This window comes from Numenius arquata, chromosome 10 (genome assembly GCF_964106895.1).
Source record: "Numenius arquata chromosome 10, bNumArq3.hap1.1, whole genome shotgun sequence".
Classification (NCBI taxonomy): Eukaryota; Metazoa; Chordata; class Aves; order Charadriiformes; family Scolopacidae; genus Numenius; species Numenius arquata.
The window spans coordinates 22,128,829-22,156,473 of NC_133585.1; the positions used below are offsets into that span (position 1 = coordinate 22,128,829).

The window sequence follows — 27,645 nt, forward strand, 5'->3', positions numbered from 1 at the left end:
TTTACCATCCTTTTCTAGGCTAGTATTTTGCATCCTACAAAACTCCAGGTTTAGATATTGGAAACATTGGCAGGCTCAGTAAAAAGAAAGTTGGCTCTTGCCAACACAATTTACATACTTCTGAAATATCTGACACCTCCGAGGAACTCCCACATGAGCTTCATTTTGAGAAACCACTACCAATACCTCCAAACAGGATGAAGCAGCTACTTGATTACTGAAGCAAACAGTAGAAGCTTTTGGGCAGCTAATTATAGGTAAAAACACATAGGAAGGAGGAACGGGGTGTCTCTGAGAGACACCTGGCCAAAAAAAAAAGCGGTCTTTTGAAGGATGTTATTCAATGCATCTCACCGTTTTGGTGCTCACATCCAGTGCAACTGAGCTGGAGAGTTTTTGCACCAATATAAATAGCAGAGAAAACATATGTACCCATATGTCACAACACGAAGGGATCCAGAAACAGTCCAAGCTCCTCCATGAGGAGTTCAGTTAGCAAGACTGAGTCGTGGAGATCCAGACAACACATCTTAAGGGTCATGACAATGCATCTTCAAAAGAACCACTTGCAGTAAAGGCAAGAGTTTCTCCACCAATCAAACAATTATCTACAAAAGCTCGCACTCTTGGCAGCTCCACACACTGAATTCTGACTGGAGGCGGGTATGAGGAGTCTAGCTAAATGGCAACTAAAACAGTTCCCCCCAAGTTTATTAGCATATTTTGAGGTCTGCGTGGCTTCATAGTGATAAATGAACATGCAGAGAGAACTGCATTCAGATGCCCTGGAGAAGAAAGTTGCTGATAGCCGCTACAGAGATGGCCTTCGCCCTGGTGGAATAAGCAGGAAATCTGCCAAGTGGATGATAACCTAATTTAAATAGATGCAGAAATCCAATTAGGGATCCTCTGAGCAGAGACAGCTCATTCTCATCTCTTAGGTTAGAGGCTACTAACACATTGCGAGCTTTTCTAAGTGTGCTGCTGTCCAGGCGAAATGGATGTGCTCTGCAAAAGCACTCTGTTCCTCCTTGGCATAAGATTATCAAAAGTGAACACTGTCACGACAGCATAAATACAGCTTTTTCCAGTGTAAATTCAGGATAGGGTTTCACAGAAAATGTGATGTATGGCGGGAAAAAGAAGTGACGGAGATTTAACATCACTTACTCTGATTCACCTAACACTTCCGATGGATGTTACTGTCACTAAGAAGGTTGCTTCAGCTCTTTTGCTTTTCTGCTGCCTGAAGAAGTCCCCAGCTTAAATGTCACAGGTGTACAACAGCAGAATGCAGACAAGCACTTGGAGCCTTAGTCTTTCAACAAATATTCTTAGGGATTTTAGGGAGAAATACTTCTTTCTGCTTTGCAAGTCAGTGAAAGGACTGATGTTAGCAGCCATGCTTTGAGAAATAAATATTTGAAATATTTGAAAGAAGTATGGGATTATCTAAATAACACACACCCCCTTGAGAGCCAAGGAGGAGCCTGTGGGGATTTAAAGGCAAGCACTGCTGATGTACCTGCTTACAGAAGGGTGACTTTGGGATACAGCAATCCTGAGTGGAGTTGTGGGAGCACCACCATGCAGGCTCTGTCTATTCTGCTAATAAACCAAATTATAGCTGGGCAAGCACCTTTTGGCAGACAACAACCATACAACTTGATAACGTTTAAATGGAGAAAGAACAGCAGCAGGAAGCTCATAAGGTGTGTGTGGAAAAGCAGGGAGGGCTGGGGCTCGTAGTGGGGTGGTACCACTGACAGTTTCTTCCCCTTCAAAGTCAGATCAGGGAGAGATTGTCCCATTCAAAATATTATCTTCTAATTCTTATTTCCCCTGCATGAGTATTGACTATTGCTATCCCACTGAGCTTTGAAGAACATCCCAGCAGTGACTGCCTCTTACAAGATGCTTTTTTGTTCAGACATGCTTTTGCAAATCTTGTTTTCGGAAGTCTACTAAGAATCCCAGGCTTGTGATGCTGCATTTAGCTGTAACCAAAAAAAAAGGTAGAGAAACTCCAAAGCAGAAGGACACAGACTACGGTGTTGTCCTCACAGAGGGGCACTGTGGGTGGGACTGCAGTCCAATGGCCACAGCAAGGATGCCCAGCTACAAAGCAGGTATGAGAGCAGCACGAGGTGACCACCTCCAGAGAAGCAGACATCCCACATAAAAGCCACCACCACCCCAAGCTTGGAAAGTTGCAGCCTCAGGGCAAAGTGTTCATAAAAAGTCTTAGGCTACCTAGTAAAGAACAATCTACAGGAAGAAAGAGGAGATGCATTGGAGATTCAGAGAAATTTCCCTAATCCCCCTGAACTATACGAGAGAAACTCCAGGGATACCTGCAACCTATTCCACCCCATCCAGCCATGTATAAACACAAGTCAGAAAGAACTTAAAAGAATTGTTTTGAAGAATAATCATGACAAATATGACATCAGAAGAAGAGCACCAAATTCAGATGGAAGGAAAGGAAGAGATTAAGAGCTTTTAACGACTTCAGGATATGGCCCTTCTTTGATCAAAGTAACCGTCCTCCAGAGGACTTAAATGTTTCCAGGAGTTTCAGTCTGAAAGGATATTGAAGGGGAAATGTCTTATTTCTTGGAAACGGGAGGAAAAAGCCGCAGGAAGGATTGTATCTGCAATCCTCAAGCCTCTGGGATGGTCACCTTACACAATCTCACATGGTAAGGCCCAGAACTACAGGACTACAAATGCAGTTTTGTTCACTTTCTGAAAAGTACCGCTACAACTCTTTCACATTTTGAGTTTGTTCCATGCTCCGCAGGCTGCGTTTAGGAAATATTTACATGAAGGCATACACAGAAAGAGCTAACGAGATGGAGAAAACGTGTGTGCCAAGGAGCCAAGTTATTTTGATACAGGAAACAGGAACTACGGAGTGAGCTGAAACAATTTCAGATCCATTTTAACCCCGACAGACCTGAAGAGTGTTACTTGAAAGACATTTAAGCACATTTTAAAGATGCTCAGACAGTTCTTTGCTCCAAAGTCAAAAGCGGATCAAGCTCTTTGCATATTTGCTAATACACCCCATGTTCATGAGCAGAACATGATTAGAAAGATCAGCCCAAGCATGTGTTAAACCAATGAGCAACGGCGGTGAAACTCCTGAAAAAACACCTCTCTGCAGTGAGTTTATGGAACAAAAAGATACAAACCTTTGAAGTTAGTGAGCAAATAGCAGAACTTTGAGTATTATTTATTTTAAATCTAAATTCAGCCTATTATCTCCTCTCGGCTAGCAAACAGCAACAGCAGCCAGAGCTAAAAGAAAAATCCGTGACAATACCTGCTCCTCGGAGCAGCAGCCGATCTCTGTGCACTTTGTTGTTTGTCTGGGGAACTGCACTTTCATGTCTGCCTTTACACCAATTTTGAAACATCCTTTATTGTCAAAGGACTTCTGTTTATTTACCCTTATGCACACACGCACTGTGTAGGTCAGCCATTGGGTCATGCAACATTCACCCATCTTAAATGAAATACCTCTGTTCACCTAATAAAACATTTTTAGCGAGCTATGATACAGACAGATCTTTGGAAATGCACTTTAATGTCACCTGTGTCCCTATGAGACAAATTCACTCTAGAAATGAAAACTCCTGAAGTTTCTCAATTATGAAACACTGAGAACAGACATCCAGTTACTTACTCTTCCTTAACCCTGGCGTCCCTTAAGACTAAAGCTCTCTAAATTATTAGATGCAATGTTCCTAAATGGATGCTAAAGGCAGCACTAAGTTTTGGGTTCCCCTGTATGATTTCAGAAGTCGGCAGCATTAACTTTACAAGGTGCTCAACAGACCACAGCATTTTGTTCCTGCCGTACTGTAACTCACGCGAGAGCTCCTGCTCAAATCCGAGGCAAGAGACTTTAGGAACACAACAGCCAGTTTTCATCTGCCGGTTTCATCTATATGTGTCTGCATTTTTTTGGGAGCGATAGGAGAGAGATGATATATAGGGTGCTATTCTGTCCAAAAACTGCTTGGACAATCTGTCTTTCTGCTCCAGGAACAGTAGCTAACAATTCCTATATATGGTGGTTAATAAAGAAGCATACTACTTTCAGGGTTTTTTGCAATAGAGATACAATGTTGTTCTATTTATAAAGGTCGAGTAAATTGTATGCAGTCTGTGGAGCCCTAACACCTCTATATTATTAAAACAGAGTATTTTATTTAGACAGCCCCTTTCAGAGAGGGAAAAAAAAATATCTCAGAATAATGTATTTCCCCCTCCAATCTGAGTTAAGGTATGTACACAATTTTGTGTACCCTGAGGAGAACAGCAATACAAGTGTTTATTTGCTCTTCAATTATAACAACTATTATTTCTTAAACACTCTATAACATTTTTACAGGTTGTTTGGATAAACCACAGCTATAAATCCTACTCAGCTGTCAAGGAAGGAGAAAGCTTTGCATTATCTGTGGGCAAGGAAATAAACTGCTAAGAACAGCAAAGGGAGTCGAGGGCTAGAAGGGGGTTAAACGGGGTTTAAAGTGTGTCATTTGGGTCTCCGGGACAAAATCGTTGCCTTCAGCCATACCTCTGCCATTCTCCTGGATTGAAATGATGCCCCAATGATCGATACCTTCACACCAGTTGTTGAGGAGGTCAGACAAGGATTCAACAACATAGAAAGCTGACAGTGCTCAAATTTTCTTTAGTTTCATTAGAACCACCTAGGCATTTTTTAATCTTTATCCAGTGAACAATTTTAAAATAAACAGGTTTTATGATCAGACTGATGATTACGCCACAGTAAAATGCAGAGAGGCCTGTGTGTAAGACTGCTTACATGACACAGCTAACAGTACCTGATGAGATGCTGGCGCTGCAAAAAGCCCATCCAGGACTCTGAGGAAGGCAGCAAATGAATGAGCAAACACAGAAATCCCATCTAAACCAACCCCAACTACAGCATTTACAGTCAAACGCAGTGACTTGCACTGAAACCACAATACATAAGAAATTCCTCAACTGAACCTGGTTAGGAAATTGAATTCCGGATGACATTTCATCTTTTATATTCTCCTACTATGGCCTCTAAGGTCTGGTGAACGCCTGAGAGCTGAGGGCTGTCCTGTGCCATAGAGCCAACATCAAAGAACAGGAGAGCAATCAAAAATTCAGCTGAGGAAGATATCTCCCAGAGCTTCAATTTTACAGTTGTCATGTTTCTCCCCCAAGCAGTTCAAAGAAGTCTGTAGAGACAAGAGAGGTCAAGGAGAACAAAGACGTGCCAGGCAGAATTACTACTTGCAGGTGCTCTAATTTCATTTTTTTGGACAGATACGCCCAGCACACCCGGCTGGAAGTTAAGCAGCAGAAATCCCAAGTGACCAGCTATACCTTCCAAGAATCAAGCTGGGCTCCACGTAGCTTTTACACTAGGAAAAAAAACCATACAGAAAGTTTCTAGCCTGAATTTTAACTATTCAAAACTTTCAGCTCTTCACACTCTTGGCATCTCTCTAATAGACATAAACCAAATTTTAAAGATTGCTGTGTGTTTTACTCTCAGGTTAATAGGAAAAGAAAACCTTAAAGAAATCTGTCATTAACTGATATCTGTATTAAGTTTTGTTATTTAGGTAGAAACTTGGGGAAAGCTTCTCTGCTTCTGAAAATCTATGTCCCTTAAATGACAGCAGTGGAATTTTGTCCTGTTTTGTTAAAGACTATGCCTTGTAGTTTGCTATTTAATTAGGAATGAAACCTAAGTTCTAATCACTGAGTGCTTATGCTTATGAAGGAATTCTAGTTAACATATTCTCTGGGATACAAAAATTAAGACTGTACAAATGCTGGTTAATCAGCACTGAAAGCCAGATAGATCGAACCCTGCAAAGACGGGGGCAGACCAAGGCTTGTGCTGGCATCGGTTCTCTCCCTCTCACGTACCAGGTGCCCCAAGCTGCCCAACCTCTTGTAAATTAGGAGGCAAAAATGCATGAACAGCACAAGTATATCTGAAAAAGAAATAAAAAAGGAATAAACTAACTTCATACTGCATTCTGGCCACCCTTGAGGCTGCAAGACGCTCTTTCTGTGGGCAGATGAAATCCTCCTGGTCAAACGCAGAAGAGGATTGTTGTGGATCTGCGGGCTCCCTCTCCTAATCTCTTCTGGCAAGACAACTACGTTATTTGCTTGCTTTAAAAAAAAAAAAAACACCATGCATATATGAATAAAAAGCTAACCATACAAACAGTACCAATAATAGTGCCAGGAACAGACCCTGCTGCAAGATAAAAACATAATGTAAAACGCATCATACAAGGATGCTTATTTTTTGGCTCACACTTTTATATAGATCAATAAGGCCTTGGTCACAGAGAAGAGTTTTGAGGTTTTTTAAAGCACTGTTTTGTAACTAGAACAGCCTACAGATGTAGTGCTAATGAAGGACCGAGGAGACACAACCAGTCTGGACACAGAGGCTGTGTGTGCGCCTAAGAGCTTGCCTTTTTTTTTGTTTTCAGCTGTGACAGATGTCCTTTCCCTACCACTCAGAATTACTCTTTCTGCAAAGAACAGAAGCCCTGAACAGCCAAGACACTTGCAGACAGTACAAAAGGCGGTTTTGAGGGTGTGAGGGGGAGGGTCAAAAGCTGAAATCTGTTTATTTGGCACCTAAATATAGCCCAGTTAACTCAGCAAACATTTTTTCTCTACTACATGCTACTTTGTCTATATTTAGAGGCTGTAAGGAACCAGCTGTAGCATCACCATTTTATTACATTCTGTGATGGGGAATTTGCTTTTGTTCCCCAGAACAAATCTCTACGGTTAAGTAACCATGACCACTCACCTGAGTCTTGGGTATAAAAATTAACTTTTCAGCTGAAGCACCAGCAGTAAGGATGAGCTCTTAACTTCAGCCTTACACAAAGGAGCTCTGCTCAGCTATGCCTGGCTGTGAACCAAGCCTCTAAAATAATCAGAGAGGACACATCGTGAAGCTACTATTCCAGATCAGCCACCGGTTGATTAGTTATTTCAGTCAGAAAGACCCAGCTGCCAGTAAAAGACAGGTTTCAACCAACTACATTCAGAACAGAGGCTGCTTCTAAGAAAAGTTTTTCCAGATAGTAAACAAAAATAAGTCTTGATACTTCAAGATTCTTGTTTAAAAAGCACTATAACCCCCAGAGCATCTTTGCCTTTTTTTCTGTCTTTTTTTTTCTTTTTTTCCCAGTAGGATTGTATACTTGTAGCATGTGGAGAAAAACTTTTTTTTGCAAGGAAAATTGCCATATAGGCTTAGGGCTACTTAGAATGGGTTTTTTTATTATTTTTTTCCCATAATCACTTAAATCAAAGCTTGCCTGATGAAGTTTTATGATAGAGACACATCTCTGTCAATGCGGCATCTGATTTACCTCTTCAGATAAGTGCACAAATTGACAATTGATTTAACTCCTCAGAATCCCTCCGTGTGCAACAGATACTTTATAAAAAAGCGTAGGCCACGGGCAACAAAAGGATAGCTTTTTACTCCAGAAAAAACATTCTACGATTTTTCTCCCATGCTTTCATGCTAATTTGCTGAGGTGGCTGTCTTTTATTCTCAATGTATGTACTGCAGGACAGTGCACTTGAGCCTGCAAAGCAATCCAGAGAAAATGGTATGAAGGGACTGAATGGCCGTGTCCGAGCAACCTCAGGATCGCCAACACAAATAGATAAAAAACCAGACTTTTAGCTCTTCCAAAAATGTGCAGAGCACAAGAAAGGTTTAAAAGAAGCAGGTGATGTCGGTGGAAGAAAGAAAACCTGTATGGCAATGTGAACGAGAGGCAAAGCACTGCTCATCTCCCAGCAATGGATGTGAAGCATCAATTATATATCTGGGCGATATCTGGGCTCCACGCTCAGGACCTGGGAGCCTTCAGTTCTGCCTCGCCTGTCTCTCGGTGACCTGAGGGCTTTCGTGTCAGGCTGCAGACACCTGTGGCTTAATGTGTGATGACCCCCTCTCATATCTCCCATTTCGTATTGGGAAGTCAAATGGAGAGCCGAGGCAACTCTGAAGGAGCTACAGAGCAAACAAGCTGGTATCATTAGCTTTTCTGTGCATCATATTCTTCAACTGAATTGATAAAAATTCCATTAAGAGGCTCAGAAAAAGTGTGGAATATTATATCCCCATGATATAGCATTTCTTCAGTATGAACAAAGTCAAAAAATATTTCAACTGCTGAACAACCAAATTAGAGTAGGTCATGGAGAGGAAGGCTTCCAACTATGCAAGTGTAATTTTTTTAAACTTCAGGCACTACACAGGAACTAGCATCTAAGCATTATAAGGCTCCTCCAGCATACATTAAAACTTTGTATACCTGTAAAGATCCTACCTTCCTGGTATATTACACAAGCATCCATATTTTAGATTATTGTCTTGACCATCCTTAAAGTATCTGCTTCACTTCAGTGCGTAAGTCAGGTTGTCCTAACTTACACTTCCAGACCCTATACCACGCTAACAGAGTACAAGCGCGTGAAGCTTTACATTTTGTTTGTTACATACTCATAAATTTTGCATCAATTGAACAACTCTGCCACAACGCTCTGGAAGGTTATTCAGCCATTTTTAAACAGCATCCTTCTTCAGTATTAGCCCTGCAGCCAAAATTTTCCTGGCCACTGAATCCAGTGAGCTTAATCAAATAATGTGGCTCAAATTGATAACATTTGCCCCTCACAGACTGCCTCGAGAACCTTTTGTGGTGGAAAAAGTTGAAAAAACAAGTGGAAACAGGTTCATTTTGATTAAACCTGAAAGTGTCCTCTATAGCCCATGGACAGAATTTCCAGTCACAACAAGGATAGAGAAACAAGGCACTGTGCTCCGGAGGTGAAATGTGAGGGACACGGACTCATGTCCCTGGCTCTGCCCAATTTCAGTCAGGTCCCCACACACATTTTGTCCTCACTATGCTAATGGGGCAGCCTCACTCTCTATGGAAGCCTGTCCATTTGTACCTACAAATAATGGCACAGAATCATAGTATAGTCTAGGTTGGAAGGGACCTTTAAGATCATCAAGTCTCACCATCAACCTAACACTGCCAAAACCACCACTAAACCATGTCCCTCAGCACCACGTCTACTCATCTTTTAAATACCTCCAGGGACGGCGACTCCACCACTTCCCCGGGCAGCCTGTTTCAATGCTTGATAACCCTTTTGGAGAACAAATTCTTCCTAATATCCAATCTAAACCTCCATGTCTTCACCCAGGTTTATACATCCTAAGTGATGCTCTAAATACCAGGCTAGTGGTTTCCTACTTGAACTCTTTTTGGCTTTTAAATAAAAGAAAATAAAAATTTCAAAAAACCCACCTGTTGTGTCTGTGCAAAAGCAATGGCACAAAATCAAAAAGCTGAGATTTGCTTGATGATGTCCCTTTCGGACTGACTTGCTTTGCCTAACTAAATAATGGTAACAGTGATCTGAAGGAAAAAAAAAGTTGGAGATCTAAGGGGGAAGTAATAATTTGCTCCTAGTCATGGACAACATATGCTCTTGAAGTACCTGCCACAATGCTTGATGAGAAAACACCACTACTTGCAAAGCAGAAGGTAGAGCAGCTGCTTTCTGCATGACAGGAGGAGAGGTCAGGTCTGCCCCCATAGAGTGCCTAATCCCTAACAAACAGCAATGACACATACAACATACCTGCGCTGGCCATGACTGGCTAATGTGTTCTGGAATTCAGGCTTGCCATGCCGGCAGAAAACACTCCTTGACACTGCTGCCTGCTCCTGCAGGCACATTAATAAATCTAGCAAATGAATGGAGGGAAATAAGATGGATAGTTAGGGTTCCCTTGGGGCTCCTCTAATGAAAGACTGCTAGGGCCACAATACAATATCCACCCTGCGACAGATCGCTGCGCCACTGCCAAAAAAGGCCACGTGAGCTCCTCCTGCCAAGACAAGCTGTGACTCTGAGATACCCTGTCAGAGTCAGGGAAGAAACAGCAAATAAAAGAGTTGTACCACCTGTGTCCCTGCTCTGAGCAGAAGCATCATGAAACTTCAATTATCTTCCTGCAGCAACAAGTCTAACTTCAAGTGGCGAGTCAGAGGCTGTGTCTTCCTTTCAACAATGCCTCGAATCAAGGTAACATCAAGTAAAACCAAGGTATCTGCCTTGAGCTCTCCCAACGTACTCGTTATCACGGTATCTGAGTATATCTGTGTCTGGGTATGCTGCTAATAGAGAAAAGCCATCGCCTCGCCACACTTCATTTCTCTCATGTGCCCCACAAATTTAGGCTTCTACTAGGAAAACAGAAAGCAGTCAAGTATCTGATGAGCAGATGTGTTCTCCCCTTGGTGCAATTGCTGTGCTAACAGGCTTTAAATGTGCAAAGATGTGTAAGGAAAAAAAACCTTCTATATACATCCATATATATATACACACACACATACTCCAATTCAACTAGTTTCTAAATACCTGGCAAAGTTAGATAAATAGCATCATTTGAGCACTCAGGCACAAGTGATGCATGAAGGTGTACACACACACCCCTTTCTAACTGAGATTTAGCCCCCTCTTCAGTCTGTACGCTCCCCACCAGTGAGACATTGCTGTTACAGGGTCCACAGCCAGGACTGTAATAAAGACAAGTAACGATAAACGCTAAAAATGCAGTCTCCCGGAGCTGGAGCAGCACTTCATCAAGCAGCACACAAAGACGTATCGAGCCACTGCAGGATGGCATTCAGCCATCACATGGCACGCGCCGTGATGTTTTGTCAATACAACTCAAAGCCATTACCACTAAACACCCCGACGCAGAGTGAACCCCATGCTCTCTTGCTTTGTGCCCTTTGGGGTGCCAGTGCTTTAGGGCAGGGGATGTGCATTATCTGTCTTTTGGCTGAGGCGAGCAAGGTGCAGGCAGCCAGTGTGATAGAACTGCAGCTTGCCTGTAACATGAGGCCCACGGGACATCACATCCAATCGGTTGTGAGTCGACGGATTTTGTACAAACTGGCACAGTAGAAAAGCTGGATTGTCAGGAAAATCAAGCCTACCACAGCATCTTGTGCTACAGACTCTGGAAGCTCTCTGTCTCCTGATGTATAGAGGAAACAAGACAGATTTTTTTAGGGAGGTGTAAAGTCTGGACCCTATCAGATGGGACAGCTTTGTAGAAGGAAGAGCTTTGGGGTTGAGAGGGAAGAGAAGGGCAAACAGCCAGAGAAAGAGAGAAAAATGTTGGGCAGAAGGAGAAGCAGGAACAAGAGAGCCAGTGAAGTAACTGAGGGCTCAGAAGAGAAGGGAGAAGAGGATGAGGAGGCATTTCCTGGGAAGAGCAGTCTGCCCTGCCATGTGAGCAGAAAGGACAGTGGTGTGAAGGCAGAGGGCTCCGGGGACACAACGCCAGAGCACGTGCCGCAAAGGGGACAGAGAAGACACACAGGGGACCCTGGGGGGAACCTGGCAACAGAGATGAAGGGAACAGATGTAATGGATTCAGCCCACAAAAACTGCCAATCGCGATAGTCCTGCATTGTACAATCCCACTCTGCTGATTCGTATCCAGCCGCAGGTCACCGTGGAAAACTGGAAAGGAAGTATCGTTTCATTTCCCCTCCACAGCCTCCTCTTCCACAGCGCTTAACGCTCAGTTCTTCAAGCAGGAAGACAAGAGAAAAGAAGCCCTGCTGAAGACAGCATGTTGTTTATCAGGTGCCAAAATCATTTACCTGTTTCGTTCATTAAATATATATCAAACTACAAAACACAGTAGTTGCTAAAAGATGCATACCTTTTCTAGGTGACCACGTTTAGCCACTGTTAAACCTCACATGTAACCCCTTATAGACTTTCACCAATTTAAGAAATACTGAAACTTCCAGGCAAAGGCTGGACACCACCTCCACTGGTCTGTATTTCCAACTCAGAAAGGCGGATGCCTGATCTTCCATTTTACTTAGAGGAATTTCTCAGGTTTTTAAGAGTCATGATTTTCAAAGCATCTCTATAGCTACTAAGATAGCTATTGTTTCCAACAAGAATAAACCTATAGCTGAATGGCATATATTTGCATCACATTTGGTTTATCTACACCTTCTTTAAGTGCTTGGCTATTGCTTTGATGTTCTGTTGCCTGAGTCATATTGCGATTGATTTCTCCTATTCATCAGAAATGTTACCCACCAAGAAAGTTATTTTTCTCATTTAGCCTGTGGACTACAAGAGCACTAATGAATTCCCCTCACCGGGTGGATCTTTGCACACAATTGACATCAAATAGGCAGTTTAAATAGTAACAAGCACTGACAGATCCCAGCTATACCCACTTACACTAGGGGCAGGGAGCAATGACTTTAGATTTCCATCAAATCCACATCACCAGTTATTTGCTCTTTTGCTCCTGAATCTGAATGATACTCTCCAGCTGCTAAGCCAGAGAAGGCAACAGCATTTCGACATTCCCAGAGCCCAGCTGATACTGGAAAAAGTCCGTATACTCCACTGATGTTAAACCTTGCTTGCTCTCTATCCTAATAAAAGATCATGTCATAGTATATTTTTGTTAATGCAACACTCTCATGCATATGGATAAGTATATGTGCACATAGACAATTGTCATTATATGTATTTCTCTTGAAACTAGGATAGCACATTTAACACAAAGTATGTGTATATTTACAAGACCCCAGTTTCATTTTTGGTCAACCCAGACAGCTACATTATGATTTCTCCTATTTGTTCAGATCCCACACGGTCACCAAGGAATCATGGAATTGTCAGAGTTGGAAGGGACCTCTAGAGATCATCCAGTCCAACTCCCCTGCTAAAGCAGGGTTGCCCGGAGCACATCACTCAGGACGGCATCCAGGCGGGGCTTGAAGATCTCCAGAGAAGGGGACTCCACACCCTCCCTGGGCAGCCTGTTCCAGGGCTCTGCCACCCTCACCGGAAAGAAGTTCTTCCTCATATTTGAATGGAACTTCCCATGTTCCAGCTTGTGCCCGTTGCCCCTCGTCCTCTCACTGGGAACCACTGAAAAGAGTCCGGCTCCCTCCTCCTTCAGCCCACCCTTTAGATACTTGTAAGCATTGATAAGGTCTCCCCTCAGCCTTCTCTTCTCCAGGCTGAAGAGCCCCAGCTCTCTCAGCCTTTCCTCATCAGGGAGATGCTCCAATCCCTCCATCATCTTTGTTGCCCCACGCTGGACTCTCTCCAGTAGTTCCCTGTCTCTCTGGAACTGGGGAGCCCAGAACTGGACGCAGTATTCCAGTTGTGGCCTCACCAGTGCAGAGCAGAGGGGGAGAATGGCCACACTCTTCCCTGCGCAGCCCAGGATGCCATTGGCCCTCTTAGAAGGGGCCGCCACCTCACAGAACGTTAAATAAGTGAACAAAATGAGCTGGTCTGGCTGGGTAGTTTTCAAATCTGCTTCAAGCCCACATTGCAGAGACAGTCCACGGCTTTCCTGACATGGTTTGTGTGTTTCACAGGAAATACTTCCAATAAATATGCTCACAGACCAAATGAAAAAAGGGAATTTTGGAGAAAGAAACACAGCTCCAGGCAGGAAAAGTGTTGCAGTATGATGAGGGGGCTTTTCCTCAGTGATACCCTACCTCAAGATTGCTCCTAACAAACAAGCAACAAATACAGTCCAAATAATCCCAACTCTACTTTGCAATTTTAAAGCCTGGGACACCATTTTCTACTTTGAAACCAGGCACCAGTGCTCAAGTTTGGCTACATGTGCTCAGACTCTAGTTTCCAAGGAAACCAGTGCCTGCGTGAACATTGCAAAATGCAAGTCCTGTGCTTGCTGTTTCACAAGTACACTGTAGCTATCTCCGTGACACCCCCTCCAGGTAGGTGCTTTACCACTGTTTCTAAAAGACCTTCATGCAATTTCAGATGTGTAGGATGTCGGTATACACAGTACATATCCCAGCAATGTCCACACTTGCAACCAAACCGCTTTCTGTAGGTAGGTGTCAAGAGAAAGAGAAACGAATTATTTGTGTTGGTTTAGGCTCCAACGTAGCAAGCCCTTTTGTTTTTTCCTGTTCTGTCAGCCCTTCGAAACAAAGATGAGCTACACAAAATTTGAATGTCAGGGACTTCTCTGCCTGCGTGTACCCCCTAGAAATGGCCAAACAGCAGATTAAAAACTACGTAGTGGTTTAAATGCCACTTACCACCTCCAGTTCAAAAAGTACAGCTTTCCAGCACCCTAAGATAAGATTTGGATTCAATTACTTTGGAAATCTTAGCATCCCACAGTATCTATCCCGAGCAGGATAACCAAAGAAACAGGTATATATCAAGTCACCATGTCCCTTTTAACTCTCTGAAGGAGCAATTTTTCCCCCTTGACTCATATTTTGTATCTGCTGTTCAGTGAGGCAGCGGGCATGGAGTCCACTCACCCTCCCAGCAAGTCTTCAACACAGGTTGCTGCAAGCAGCTGGTTAGCCTAAATTTTGGGCCACTAAGTACATTTTTGCGCAATATCAGCACACTGATCAGAGGGGTAGGAGGAGTTGATTCATTTCATACATGTAAGACGCATATTGTGTTTAGGGACACAGGATGCTAAAGCTCAGGATTACTTTCCCAGCGAGACTGGAGAGAAGGCATCTGTGTCCATGGTCTGGGACCTCATTTTCTGCTGATATACTTCAAAACTATCCACCTGCAGCATTCACCCAGTAATAGAAATAAGAGGAAAAAAGTGAGTTCTGTAGAAAATTAATTTATGGAGATGTATTACAATTTTAAAAACAGTTTCTATGTTACGGACTGCCTTCATTTAAGTGCTATGAGCTTGCTTAAAACTACTGAGCTTGCTGAATACTTTTGTTTTGCATATAACCACCATAAAGATTTCAACATAGTTTCTGAACTACCTTGCTTTAAAACGTAATGCATTTACACTACATTGCTAAAATCGGTACCAGAAAGCAGCTGACATTCAGAGGTATGTGTTGTTTACTGCTACTAGTAGAACTAAAAATAATTGAAATTGCAGTGACGTTTAATCTTGCTGTCACTCATCAAAGCAAGAATCAGACAGACAATGATGAAACAAACAGGTAGCTTTAATAGCTTTGTCCAGTGAATTGTTTCTTACATTCCTTTGAATAAAGCACCTCCGGTCCTTAGAGTTTACATTCAGCATAAACATTTCCTGACTAAACAAGTGCGCTTCAGAGATGACCCAGAATATTATTTGCCAAATGAGAAAAATATTATAATAACTAAATACAATATAGTTATTCCTTATCACAACTAGTAACCAAAGCCTCCGAAGGCTGAATTATACAAAGAGCCAAACTACCAGCAATCTCACGCTTGCTGCTTCACCATGCATTAGGCAGCACAGACTCCGAGGCGTGAGTCACACATATGCCTCTTGCGTGGAGGAAAGCCCCATCCACCACCACCACCGCCAAGCCAGACCTGTCAAAACACAGTAAAATAACATTTGACTGACTTGCATTCGCCGCTATCCTTGACACGCTGCATGTTAAAACTTCTGTCAGGAAGCGTACCATCCTTCACAATAAACCTCGTCCCTGTGAAGCGTGAGGAGGCTTTGCTCTCAGCCCTGCTGCGCCAACAGAAGTGGAGAAAGTTGGGTGTTTGGGGAGTCAAGGGAGAAGACGGCTCAGGAGGCAACCCTGCCAAGCTGCCTTGGCCAGCCGCAGAGATGAGACGAGTTTAGCACTGGACAGCTGGGTAGGCAACAAGTGCCACGTACCCAGATTCAGCAGCACTTGCTCCTTGCTGGAGGAGCAGACTGTCCTCCACAGCATCTGAGAGCTCAGCCATGTAAATCAGCCAGCTGAAGCTAAACGCAAAAACCATGATAGGGTTTGAGTGGCACCACGCTGCTAGAACAGAAGGAGCAAAGTCCATCTCGATAGACACCAAGACGTGTGGAAAGCTAACCGGCGTGGGCCTAAGGGAGATCATCTCCCAAGGCAATGCTCTTGGCCACATCTTGTATCTCTGGGCACTGTCACCCTTTCTCACAGACCTCCTACCAGTGGAGAGATGCTGCCCCATCACCACTCGACACCTACCAGTAAAGTCCTAACCCTAAAGTCCTAACCCCCTAAATCCTGCATACCGAAAAAAAACCCACTGACGTTAATGGATGTCAGCATTTAATCAAGAATTAGCAAACCCTTTCCAGGCACAGAAATTCTTTCTTCAGAACTATGCTAGACTACATTCAGGTGGATTCACCATTGTATCACGTAGCACATAAAACCAACCACAGAAGTTAATTACGCTCGAACAAATGATAAACATATTTCAGCTGGTCTCTGGACACATCATACCGAATTACATCTTGATACCGAAAAAAAAATGTAAGGTTGCACTGTTATATCCGTCGCTGCTGACTGCTTTTGATATGATGTTTTCTGCAGCACGACACCAAACCCAGAAGGTAACAGGACTAAAGAGGCCACTATCGCCCGTCTGATTCCACAGCTCCTGTCCCACATTTCAGGAAGCAACCACGGCGGGAGGGTTGTCTCAGTTCCCGACCACAGGTCCCTCAATCATCTTAACCATCAGTTTCTAATGGTTAAACTACATTGAAACCATCCTTCCAATTATTTTAGAAAGGGGAGAGCATGGGGTTTAAGAAAAGAGGTTGGGGTTTTGGTTGCTTTGGTTTTTTTAGAACTACAGTTTGAGAGTTTTAATTCAGGAGCAGCTCCTGAGTAGCGCAGCATACATACCATCTACAAATACCAGCGGATAATTTTATGCAAACACTCTAAATATGAAGTGCTTTCCTAATATTTCTGGGGGGTTTATTACTATTATGATCACTTTAAAATATGCCTCTGGTCCACAGAAAATGTACACATTCGCCTTCAAAGAACCAATTTGGCCACTGAAGGGATTTTGTTACAGCTCTTGTATGTATGCTGTACTTTCCCTAAGGCTATGCAACCAAGTATTTTATTTTTTTTCTAAACTAGAACTCTTAAATACGGCTCACAGAGTGCTCCTCCCCCCAGAAATGAATCTCTGGGATTTGGCAGATTTCCCAACTTTACATTCAACACATTCCTAAGTCCGTTAACTCACAAAACCAAGTCGTTTTTCATCTTACTCAACATTTTCTATAAATGACACAGCACTTTGCCGTTACCTCAGTTAAGGCAACGACAAGGACACACACCACCTCTGAGAAGAGAAGATCAGGACGTACACCTTCCTTCCCACTCACAAGTTCTCCGCTTTGTTTTACATTCTGCTTCTACAATTTTTGAGTCCCTTCTGGAAAACAAAATGTGCTGATTACACAGTCCTCCAAAAAAACGTACAGCTGTTGCCAATCACCAAATGAAACAGCCTTTTAAAATAAAAGTCCTGGGTATTTTCCCATGGCAAGTACCAAATAACGAAAGCAAAGAGACAAGGGTTACAACTTTCTAGTTGAAAAGGCTATTCTTTGGTTTGCGGCTCTGTAAAATCTTAATTGGAACAACAGTTGGTAGAAACTTGGTCTCGCAGTACTCTTTTCATGCCGACAGGCTGTTAGCAGCCAGGATATATCCTGCGAGAGGTCAAAGGTGTGGAAAAACAAACAGAGCAGCAATTTTAGAAGATGAAGAGGCGATAAGGATTTGTCGCGGTATTCTACCATGGAAAACCATCCAGCTTTCTTCACAGTCCGTGCCCACTTACTCCAGTCACTTCTTGCAAGTTATTTCCTTTGGAGGGAGAAAGAAAAAGCCACTTATTTTAGACAAATGGCTTCTACTTACTTGTATAGGAAGACTGATAAAGATGCCAATGCCTGACTTTTCTCACTGGTCTCATAACTTGGAAGAAAACAGATGTGTCCCTCCACAGATTTTAGCTATAAAGTCCTCATGTGAACCCACAAAATCCCATTTCACATTTAAACAAAAAATTAGAAGCAAAATAAGCCCAAACCTGCAACAGCAACTAAAACTCTTTAAACTCTGAAATGGATATTTTTTTTAACTACATGCATCTTAAACCGTGGGGTTTGCGTGCAGGAAATTTAATTATACTTTTCCATATGAGACAATTCAATTTACTTTCACGCTTGAAAGCCATTCAGAGTTTAACCATTTTATAACCCAGAATCTTCCACGTGGCATCACAGCAGCTTCCATAGACACTCATGAGCCTGCATGGAGTCAGCCCCACAGGTATCAGAAGTCCACTGTGACCCTCACGATCACTCTAACAGACTTTCTACTACTACTGATCCTACCAATCTCCAGCCGCCTTAGGTGCTCCACCAGATCAAGAGGACAGATCCAGCACCACTTAATGCAAAAAAAACCCCAGGCCACCAAACAACTGAAGATTTCCTGTGTGTCCTCTTGGTGCTCCTACTCCTGTATAACCCTGGAAAGCAGGCTGATATTTTGTGTTGGCTTGTCAAAGCCAAAGGTTGGATACCACTACTTCAAGGGTCACTGAGGTTTGGCATGAACGGGGCAAAAAAGTCAACCCTTCTTTGCGTATTTTAGTAGTTCCTGTTCTGCTTCCAGGTCATCTCCACCTTAACCTCCAGTACCACTGCCGAGTTATCTTGAACATCAAAATGTCATCAAGACTGTGTCACATTCATTTAATCAAGACAAGGACCTCCTCTGTGTAAACTATGTTTGCGGCTGCAGATAGAAAAGTGTAAGAAAAATAAAAATTTATGTATTAATAAACTAAACCAGTTGTGCCTCCTCACTCAGTGTCCCAGGTACATCTACTACCAACAGAGTAGATCATCTGGATTGTATTTGAGTCATAAGAACTACAGGTAAGCAAAACACACAGCTCACGTTTTCCTTTGTTCAGGAAGACAAATCTTCCTTTCTGTTGGGATCCTCAAATTAAAAGTGCTCATCAGTGCAGTAACGGAATTAGGCAAGCACCCAAGATAACTGTCCACCACCAAGAAGACTTTGCCTGGCCTCAGCAGGTGTCCACCCCTGGGCATCAGGCTTTGAGGTTTCATGTCCCCGTTGCTCAAATAAGCAGAGCAAATGCTTCCTAGAGAGATGTGCGCTCCCGAAGCAGCAAGCAAGCACCTTTTCCAGCTCAGCGATTAAGGTCTGGACCTGCAAGTTGACTTGAATATTGCAAATAGTATTAAGAGTATTGACCACGGAAGGTGAACAGAAAATACTCCCTCGGGCTGGTGGCGCCCCACATGGGGCTGCGGTAAGGCATATAGGCAATGGGCAATTAAAATCCAAGCTGGAAAAATGTTAATTCAACAGGCTGCTGATGTATTTCACTTGACAGGGCAGGGGCTCCAGGCCGGCCCTGCTGAAACCTGAAGCGCTTCCCCCAGCCCTGGGGCGTTCCACTTGCACTTCCAGGCCACCGAGGGGAAAAGCACGTCTCCCTGACAGAAAAAAAATTTTTTTGCATGCAATGCGCTGCCCTACAGTTTAATTGAGGAAAGTAATGCCTGTGGGCCACCTTACCCCTCCTGAAGTCGTTTACCAGACCCACCCATGCCTCAGCCCGCCACCGGCTCGCGGGGAAGCATCCCTGCTGCCTGATGGGGCCCCGTCTCCACTTTTTGGGGTGTTTTTCGGTTTGGGGAGGTTTTCTTTTTTTTTTTTCTTTCTGGTCCACCGGAGTTTCTCCCCGCCGCCCTTTTGAATCCGCGGCCGTTCGCCTTAAAAGGGCAAAATATCTGTGGAGAAACGGCGGCGGGCAGGGGGGGGCGGTGAAGCGGGCCGGGCCCTCCCGACGGTCCTGAGGCGGCGGCGGGGCCGACCCATGGCGGCCGCCCCGGCGCGGCTGTTGCCAGGAGACGGCGGGGCCCTGCCATGACGGCGGGAAGGGCCGGGCCGGGCCGGGCCGGCGGCATCGCCCAACCTCACCCCCCCCCAGCCCGTTAACCGACCGCGGGAACCGAGCGAGTCCCGGCGGCGGGCGGGCAGGTCCCGCTCCCAGTGAGGGAGCACATCCCCGGTGAGGGCAACGGGGAGCACCTGGGCACCGTCCCTCACAGCCGCCCCCTGCACACCCGCCATCCCCTCGGTAAGCCCATGGAGGAGCCCAGGGCCCCATCTGCCCTAAACGGCCGGCGGGGGCCGACCCTGCATCCCGACCCTCCCCCCTTCCCTCCCCCCGGGGGATGAGAAACCCAAAATTAACCGGAACAACCCCAACTACCAGCATGGTTCGAACCATCCTCCGCGCATTGCCCAGCGCTCCCGGGGAAGCTGTCGGCCCATCCGCCCACCGACCGGCAGCGGCGATGGGCAGGTCGAGCCCCGGGGGACCCGGCCCGGAGCAGCGGGCGGGGGGCGACCCCCGAGCCGGCCCCGCCGCCCTTCCACAGGGCGCTTTACCGGCGGGTAATCTCCTTTTTTTTTTTTTTATTTCCCTTAAGGAGCATTTGCTAGAAAAAGATACCAAGGTGGGGGGAGAGCGATCCCTCTCCTGCAAGGTCTCCGTTTTCTCCATTAAACCAGGGCAGAGCATCTCCCGGGAGTGCTGGCAGCCGAGGTTTTCCCCAACTTTCCCTTCGCGCCGCACACCCCCGCAGACCCTCCACCGGACTAGGACACTGCAGCGAGCCTTCCTTACTCCCCCCCCTCCCGAAACCAAACGCCAGCACCCACCGGGAAAGGGAGACCGGGCAGGGCGGCGAGGGGACTGCTGTAGACCTGGGAACAGCACCCCGCCGGGCTCCCAACTTTCCCTCTCCGCCCCGCCGCGAATCGCTCCCCGCAGGACACTGTTCCTCCCCACAGGGGAGAGACCCCCCCCCCGGGTTTCTACCGTGTGGTGTGTCGTGTCCCGTCCCGTCCTCCGTGTTCCCCCCCCCCTCCGCAGCGGTAAAGCACCCCGAGACCGCCATGCGCTCCCTTCACCCCGCCGGCGGCCGCCCGAGCTCTCCGCCGTGCGGGATGGCGGGGGGGCGGCCGGCTCCGACGTCTCCCCCCGCCCCAACCTCGGCGCTTCACTCCTGTCGCACATCCACCCCTCTGAGCCCGGAGCTGGCAACTTTCCCACCCCGCAGGTACACGGGGCGGCCGAGCTTCGGGGCTCCGCTCCGCGGCCCCCCCCACCCCAGCCCCGGTCCCTCCCTGGCGGGCGGCGGCAGAGAGGACGGGGGGACGGAGGGGAAGAGCCGTCCGCCGGCTGCCCCGCCGGCAGCGAGGGGAGAAGAAGGGGGCGAAGGGGGCCGAGAGCGGCGGATGGAGAGGTGGGTACCCGGGGTGACACACACCCCACCCCACCCCCGCTTACTGTGGACTCTTGGGGTAGAAGGGGAGGGTGACGTGGCTGAGATCGTGGATGTCAAAGGCGGTGGGCTCGGCCGAGATGGCCTGCCGCTTGGTCCTCTGCTCCCCCTGCAAGGTGCCGGCGCTCTGCTGCTGCGCCTGCTGGGTGGCCGGCCGGATTACGGAGCGGTACTTGTCCAGCTCGTTCTGCAGCTTCTGGATCAGTTCGTCCTTCTGGTCCAACTCCAGCTCCAGCTCGTCGATGAGCGCATCCCGTTGCCGCAGCTCCTCGATCTTCTCCTGCAGCGCGTACTGTAAATCCCGCAAAGTGCCCATGGTCCTGCCGCCTCGCTCGCCCCTCGCCTCTCCCGGCAACTTTCCCCCTCCGGGCCGCCTCCCCCGCACTTGGGCCAACTTCGCCTTCCCTCCTCCGCCCTCCCCGGCCCGGCCCGGCCCGGCGCGGCCCCGCTGCCCGCCGGGGCCCCCGCCGCAGCCGGACCCCCGCCGCCGGCACGGCGCTCCGGAGCCGGGTTGTTAGGGGATTTCGATCCGCCTGCGTCAGGCTAGGCTGGAGAAGGGAGAGGGAGACACACACATACACACAGGCGGAGGGGGAGGGAAGGGAGAGGGAAGGCGGCGGGGGGGGGAGGCAGGGGCGCCGGCGAGGATGCACATGCCCTCCCCGCTCCCTCCTTCGCCGACTCCCCGCACCGCCCACAGCCCCGCCGGGGTCGCCCGGGCGGGGGGATGCGGGGAAGGGGCTGGCCGGCGGCTCCCCCCCGGGGCTGCGGGAGCGCTCCGCCGCCGGGAGCCTCCGCCGAGCCCTCCCCTCCTCTGCTTTTGCAGGAGGAGGCCATCAGACAAGGTCCAAACCCTGGGAGATGGCTGCACAAACCTGCCATCGCCCGTCCCGCTGTCGGGGTGGCACCTTCTCCCTTCCCCTCCTCTGCTCCAATCAAGGGTGCTACTTTTCCCCCACAGAACTTGCCCGGTTTACCTCCCGTTTCCTTTTTTTTTCTTTTTTTTCTTTTTTTCTTTTTTTTAAACAGCCAGATTTTGTTGTGTTCTCGGAGTGAAAGCACAAGCCAGGAGCCTGGCATGGCTCCTGCTCAGCCTCAGAGCAAGCTTCAGGCTCCAAAAACCCAGATTTAAATATGAATATCGGTCAAGTATATCTGCACTGCAAAAGCCTGGAGGCAGGGCATATGGGTCTTAGAGCGCTGAAAAAAAAAAAAAAAACCAAAACCTAACTTAAAATAGGGGAAATAGACTTTCTGTGTAGCCCAATACCCAGATGAAAGCGTGAGCTATGCCATACCAAATGCAATAGCATTTTCCCAGTTGTGCGAGTGTGACGCCTCATGCACTAGGATTTTCTGCGTGCCAGCAAACAGCTACCCGTTGGTTCTACCTATGCGATACGGTCCACGGGTCTGCAGCACAAAAATAACAAAATAAAATAAATGAGCCGCATTGGCTGAGCCCTCAGTGCCAAATGGCTCTGTTTTCTTTTGTCTTCCCTGGGTTTGTCAGGCGCAGAAGGGACAGCAATGTACAAGGTGACAACGCAGCTCCTGGGCTTGGCCTTCCAGGGCAGAATGAGGGATCTGTGGGCAAGAAAATAGCCAGTTTGAGGGTTTCCTGGTAAGATTGCACAGTCTGGAGGCGTTGGGGGTAAAAATCCCCACAGCCCAGCTAAACACAGATACCCCGCAAGAGCTTCTGCAGCCCTGGGGCACCGGCACAGTTTCATGCTCAGCTGTTTTCAGGGCAGCAGAAGCAGCTGCTTCGGTTCCCTCTCTGAGAGGTTGGTTTGGGGAGAGAGGGAGGATGCAGCCATGTATACATTTTTTTTGGAGGTGGGTGGTACCTAGGTGTTTGTATCTGCTGTTAGCAGTGTGCCTACACCTTCCATTCGGGCACGAGCTGGAAATGGGAGGCATCCAGACTATGTTTGTGGCATTGAGCTTTTGTGGTTGGGTGGTTTGGGTTTTTTTTACTGTTACATACTGGCTGAGTCCAAAGTTCCTGCTTTCAACCTGCAGATGTTCTTTATAAAATAAATTAAAAAAAAAAAAAAAAGAAAGAACGGGTAAGGAATTACAACAGCTCCCCGTTCAGTTGTTCGGTGCTGTGGTTTGAAAGGGCCTGGCCTCTGTTCATAAGCATGAGGCCTTGCAGGTTCTCCAACGTATTTAATACCTCCTGCATTTTTTGAGATGCCCGTGAAAAAAAAAATTACATGAATCTAAAATGCTTCAGTTTTCAGTCCCCTTGATGCATCTGTGCCAGGCACAAAAGCAAAGTCCTCTGGTTGTTTTCACGGGGTGCCAAAGGGCTGTAAGTTCAGATGGCATTTTTTCCTGTATATTCCCTCCATTTCAAACATGCATAACTCACTGGGAACAAAAGTACCAAATATCCTCTGAACATTCCCATTTTAAAGAAGACCGGTGTTAAATAGATGCACTCCTGCTGCCTACAAACTAGAAATCAATGATAAATAAAATATTTTAATAGCCTTCAGCTGACATGCTTAAAGTTTTATTGTTTTCCTCCCTACAGAAGTGAAACCAACTTCTGGAGGAGGGAGACAGCGATAGGTTAACTGAAGCCTACCAGGCTTCAAAGAATAACAGCTCTGGGGGGAAACTTGTGCATAATTTTTCGATGACAAGCAGTAAAGCCACATTGCTTGGTTTCTATTAGAGGTGCACAGCCTGGGACTGAGACAACAGTGCCTAGATCAGAAAGGATCTGGAGAAAAGCAAGAGAAATTACGGGAAATAAAACTGGCAAGAAATTTAGCTGAGTATATCTAAACAAAATACTTATTTACAGGTGGGAAGCAGATTTTCATAAGGCCTGTGAGGTCTAAAGAGAGATTTTATGGCTTGGTTTTAGATTTGGGATTATAATCAGCAGCTAGCAAGTCTAAGGCTGGTCTTCCCTGATTTAAGAATGAGGCCAGAGCAGCCCAAAGGGCTTCAAACCCATTCTGCCACCGGAAGACAGCCGGCAGTTACGTATTTTCAACTATTCATTGCTCTCCCAAAGAAACTGTTGTGCGGGTGCAGATCTCCTCCCTGCAGCTCATACTTCAGGCTTTCCTGGTACCGGATGGTGTGTAATCTCAGGGATCCCAGGGTCCCACCCCACTCCAATAAAAATAAATCCTCTGATCCCTTTCAGATTATCTTCTGATTCCTTTCAACTTAAAGTTCCCAATAATAAAAAAAAGAAAAGTCAGAGTCTCAGAGCAGCTGCTTTGTCTTCTTGATCCAGTGAATGGGAAAGAAACAGCTTCAGGGAGAAGAATGCCAGGAATGCACCAACTGGCTTAGGTTTCAGGAGGACGGGGTGAAGCTTCTTGCAGTTTGTTAAGCGAGCCTTTGGCTATGGTCGCCCCAAGGCCTTTTTCTGATCTGGACGCTCTGACACTGTGCCTGGATGTCAAGTAAGCAGGAAGCCGAAAAAAAAAGAGCATCTGCAGAGGGCATCCTCCCTGCCCCAAAACACTGCATGCTGGGGCTTGCTGTTGGGAATCACATGAAACAGGGATGTTTCTTCTCTTTGAACAGGCTCTGTTATAATCACAATATTTCTTCTCTACACGGCTCCTAGGTTTTAATAGCTTTTGCTACTAAACCTTTCAAGGATCATCTGTCACCAAATGCACCCACTCAGCTGCCATCTTCCAAGCTAAAAACATATTTGAAAGCTCTCTATTCTGCAAACATCTCCCTGGGCTCACCAGTCAAAGCTCAGGTAGCAAGCAGAATCACTGACAGGCAAATGTCACCTTGCTACCGCTGGCCAGCAAGTACAGCGTGGATGGAGAAGCTGGAGATGCATCACTGAGTGCATACATAAACATTTTTCTTCTTCTGGAAGCCTTTTTTTCCCCTGCCTAATCCACTCCAATGCCCATCCTTACTCTTTTCCCAAAATATCTACGGGAGCAGCTCAGCCTGTGGTAGAAAGCTGAACTGCTTGGATTTTGCAATGCATTTCTCTGCTGATTGGGGCTTTGTGCAGGTTTGGGAAGGTGTGTGACCCGCAGGACTCTACCTGCCAATGGCACACAGCTGGTTGCAAAGCCAAATGCATTCCCTATGTGATATTCACAGCAACACCTTTACGATGTGAAGGAGAGACTAAAAATACAGGAAGATCTAGAGGAAAGCAGCACGTACATGAGATGAACTCTTGCAGGAAGTGTGCTATAACCAACTCAAGCTACAGTTCACCCTGGAGAGTCATCATGTCTCATTTGTGGGATGCTACCCCCCCTCTATTCCACCATACACCCAAAATTCACACCAGTTTCTGAGGCAGAGGAAGGAGTGCCACCTACTGAAACATGAACAGATGTTTCAGATGCCTCCCTAGGGCACATTTGGCCATTCTTTTCGCCTTTTGCCCCAAACAGAGTGCCTCCGGTAGCTCCTTCTGGGGCCACAGTGCCCTACAGATTTGCAGGGTGCAGCTGAAAAATAATTCAACCCCCAAGGACAGGGATGACGCTGGAAGTACTATGTAAAAGCAGCCTCACCAAGACAAAGGAACAGGAACTGGCAGTGTTTGGGGACTGCTTCAGCCCCATCTATCTCCAAAAATAAGTTCCTATTGTCTTACGACATTGGACTTTCACACTTATTTTGGTCCTTTCTGGAGCCTCTAAAAATGAAGCTGAAACTGGTTTGTTGCTCCCCGTGGAAGGAACAGAGATACCCAGGGCTGGGCACTCTTGCAGTGAGTGCTGTCTTTCAAACCCCACTGACTGGAGCACTGAAAGACAAATCGACATCTCAACTGGATTATCTCGAGGACTTTCCTTTAGTATGTAGATTCTTTCCATTATCAGTAAGAAACACTGAGAAGTAGCACTCGAGAAGACCATGCAACTGCTCCAGCCTGCCCTAAGGAACCCTTCCAGGATGAGGATCATTTGGAGTAGAGTGCACGAGAAAATAAATACCCCAAGACCTATTAATGGTACCAAAAAAATGGTCACTACAGAGACAAGAAAAGCTATTAATGTGCTGTACTGCAATTGGTAATATGCTTAGCTTTTTATATCACATTAGGGACATACATAATAACACAAAATGAATATTTGTGTCATGCAAAGCAAAAGGATGAGATATTATGGGTGTATAATAGAACAGAATTATCCATGTAACACGGTGGTTTTCAAGCCCCCCTCCCCTTGCACGCCAGAATCAGATTTAAGACTCAAGTTTCCTGTTCTCCTTCATGGGTCCTTTGCCCAGAAAAATGGATGGCATGAAGGACCTAGCATCCTGGCAAGGTAAGAGATAACCCTCCCCTTGTCGTTTTTCCAGGCTGGAGGAAAGCCTGTACCTGTGGCTCCTGCTGGGTGGGCTGCAGAGCTGGAGAAGTAGAAGGGTATCAGTCATCTTTATGGGAGGAACATGAGTTTTACATAAAAATGGCACAATTAATTATTCTCAGTATCCAGAAGTTGAATACACATTCAACAAGCCCTTCAAAGCTTTTTCCTTCCATTAGAGCAACCAAAACAGTGCCTCTGACTTCTTTTCCCCGCTAACAAGACCCTATTCGAGCCAGCCCTGCCTGTGTGCCTACAGAAACCACAGATCCTCTGCCCTCCAAAAGCGTCTGACACACTTCAGTTCAGAGATGTCTTTCTCCCATGATCTCATAGGAAGCTGGATTTTCAACAGCTCACCCCATCAGATGGCTGCATGTCATGGCAGTGGCTCTCTGCACCCCTTTGCTTCAGCGTTGGTTCAACCACTCATGAGTCCCTGTGGGGTAGGTTCCTGGCAGCACCTTCTCAGATCCTTAGCCTAAATTAAATCTTTGGGGCTGGGCTTTCTCCAAGAAAGAGTAAACACATTTTCTCTGCACCTCTAGATAGAAGCTGCAAATAGCAGCAGATCTCCAGGCAGGTCAGGCGTGGGAACCACCATCCCTGATCCCTATCCCTCCTGTCCATACACACCTCAAGTGACTGGGTCATTTTTTTTCCCACTCCAGGAAGGACTGGAGTGCCCAGCCAGGTCAGACACAAGCAGAGCTTAGACACGTCTTCCCATGGGCTGGATTAAACCAGAAGCAGTTTCAAAAAGATTCAGCTGCCTTACGAGGTCTCTTTAGGCTCATGTTAAGCAGCAACTTGTTCTGAAAACTGCCAACATAAATACTTAGTACTGTTTTGCAGTTACTACAATTAGACACTGACTGTGCTCCTGCTTTTCTCAGCAGTCCCAGGGCACTGACTATGTAGAGCAAAAAGCAGCATTTAGACAAGGAGAGCCATGGAAATTTAGTTTTCTTTTGCTTTCAGCCTTAAGCTACTGGC

At 46.3% G+C, this 27,645-nt stretch overlaps 1 protein-coding gene across 2 annotated transcripts in view; it reads right to left on the reverse strand.

The window, feature by feature from the left end:
* The window catches only part of PRKG1 (protein kinase cGMP-dependent 1), a 560,704-nt gene that overhangs the window by 504,196 nt on the left and 28,863 nt on the right, over positions 1-27,645 (reverse strand). Inside the window, exon 1 of one of the 2 annotated variants that reach the window (XM_074155209.1) lies at positions 21,319-21,629. The exons of the other annotated variant lie outside the window; for it this stretch is intronic. Within the exon in view, the coding sequence (XP_074011310.1) occupies positions 21,319-21,629 (311 nt within the window). Of the gene's footprint in view, positions 1-21,318; positions 21,630-27,645 lie in introns of those variants that run through there. 2 annotated transcript variants of the gene reach the window in all.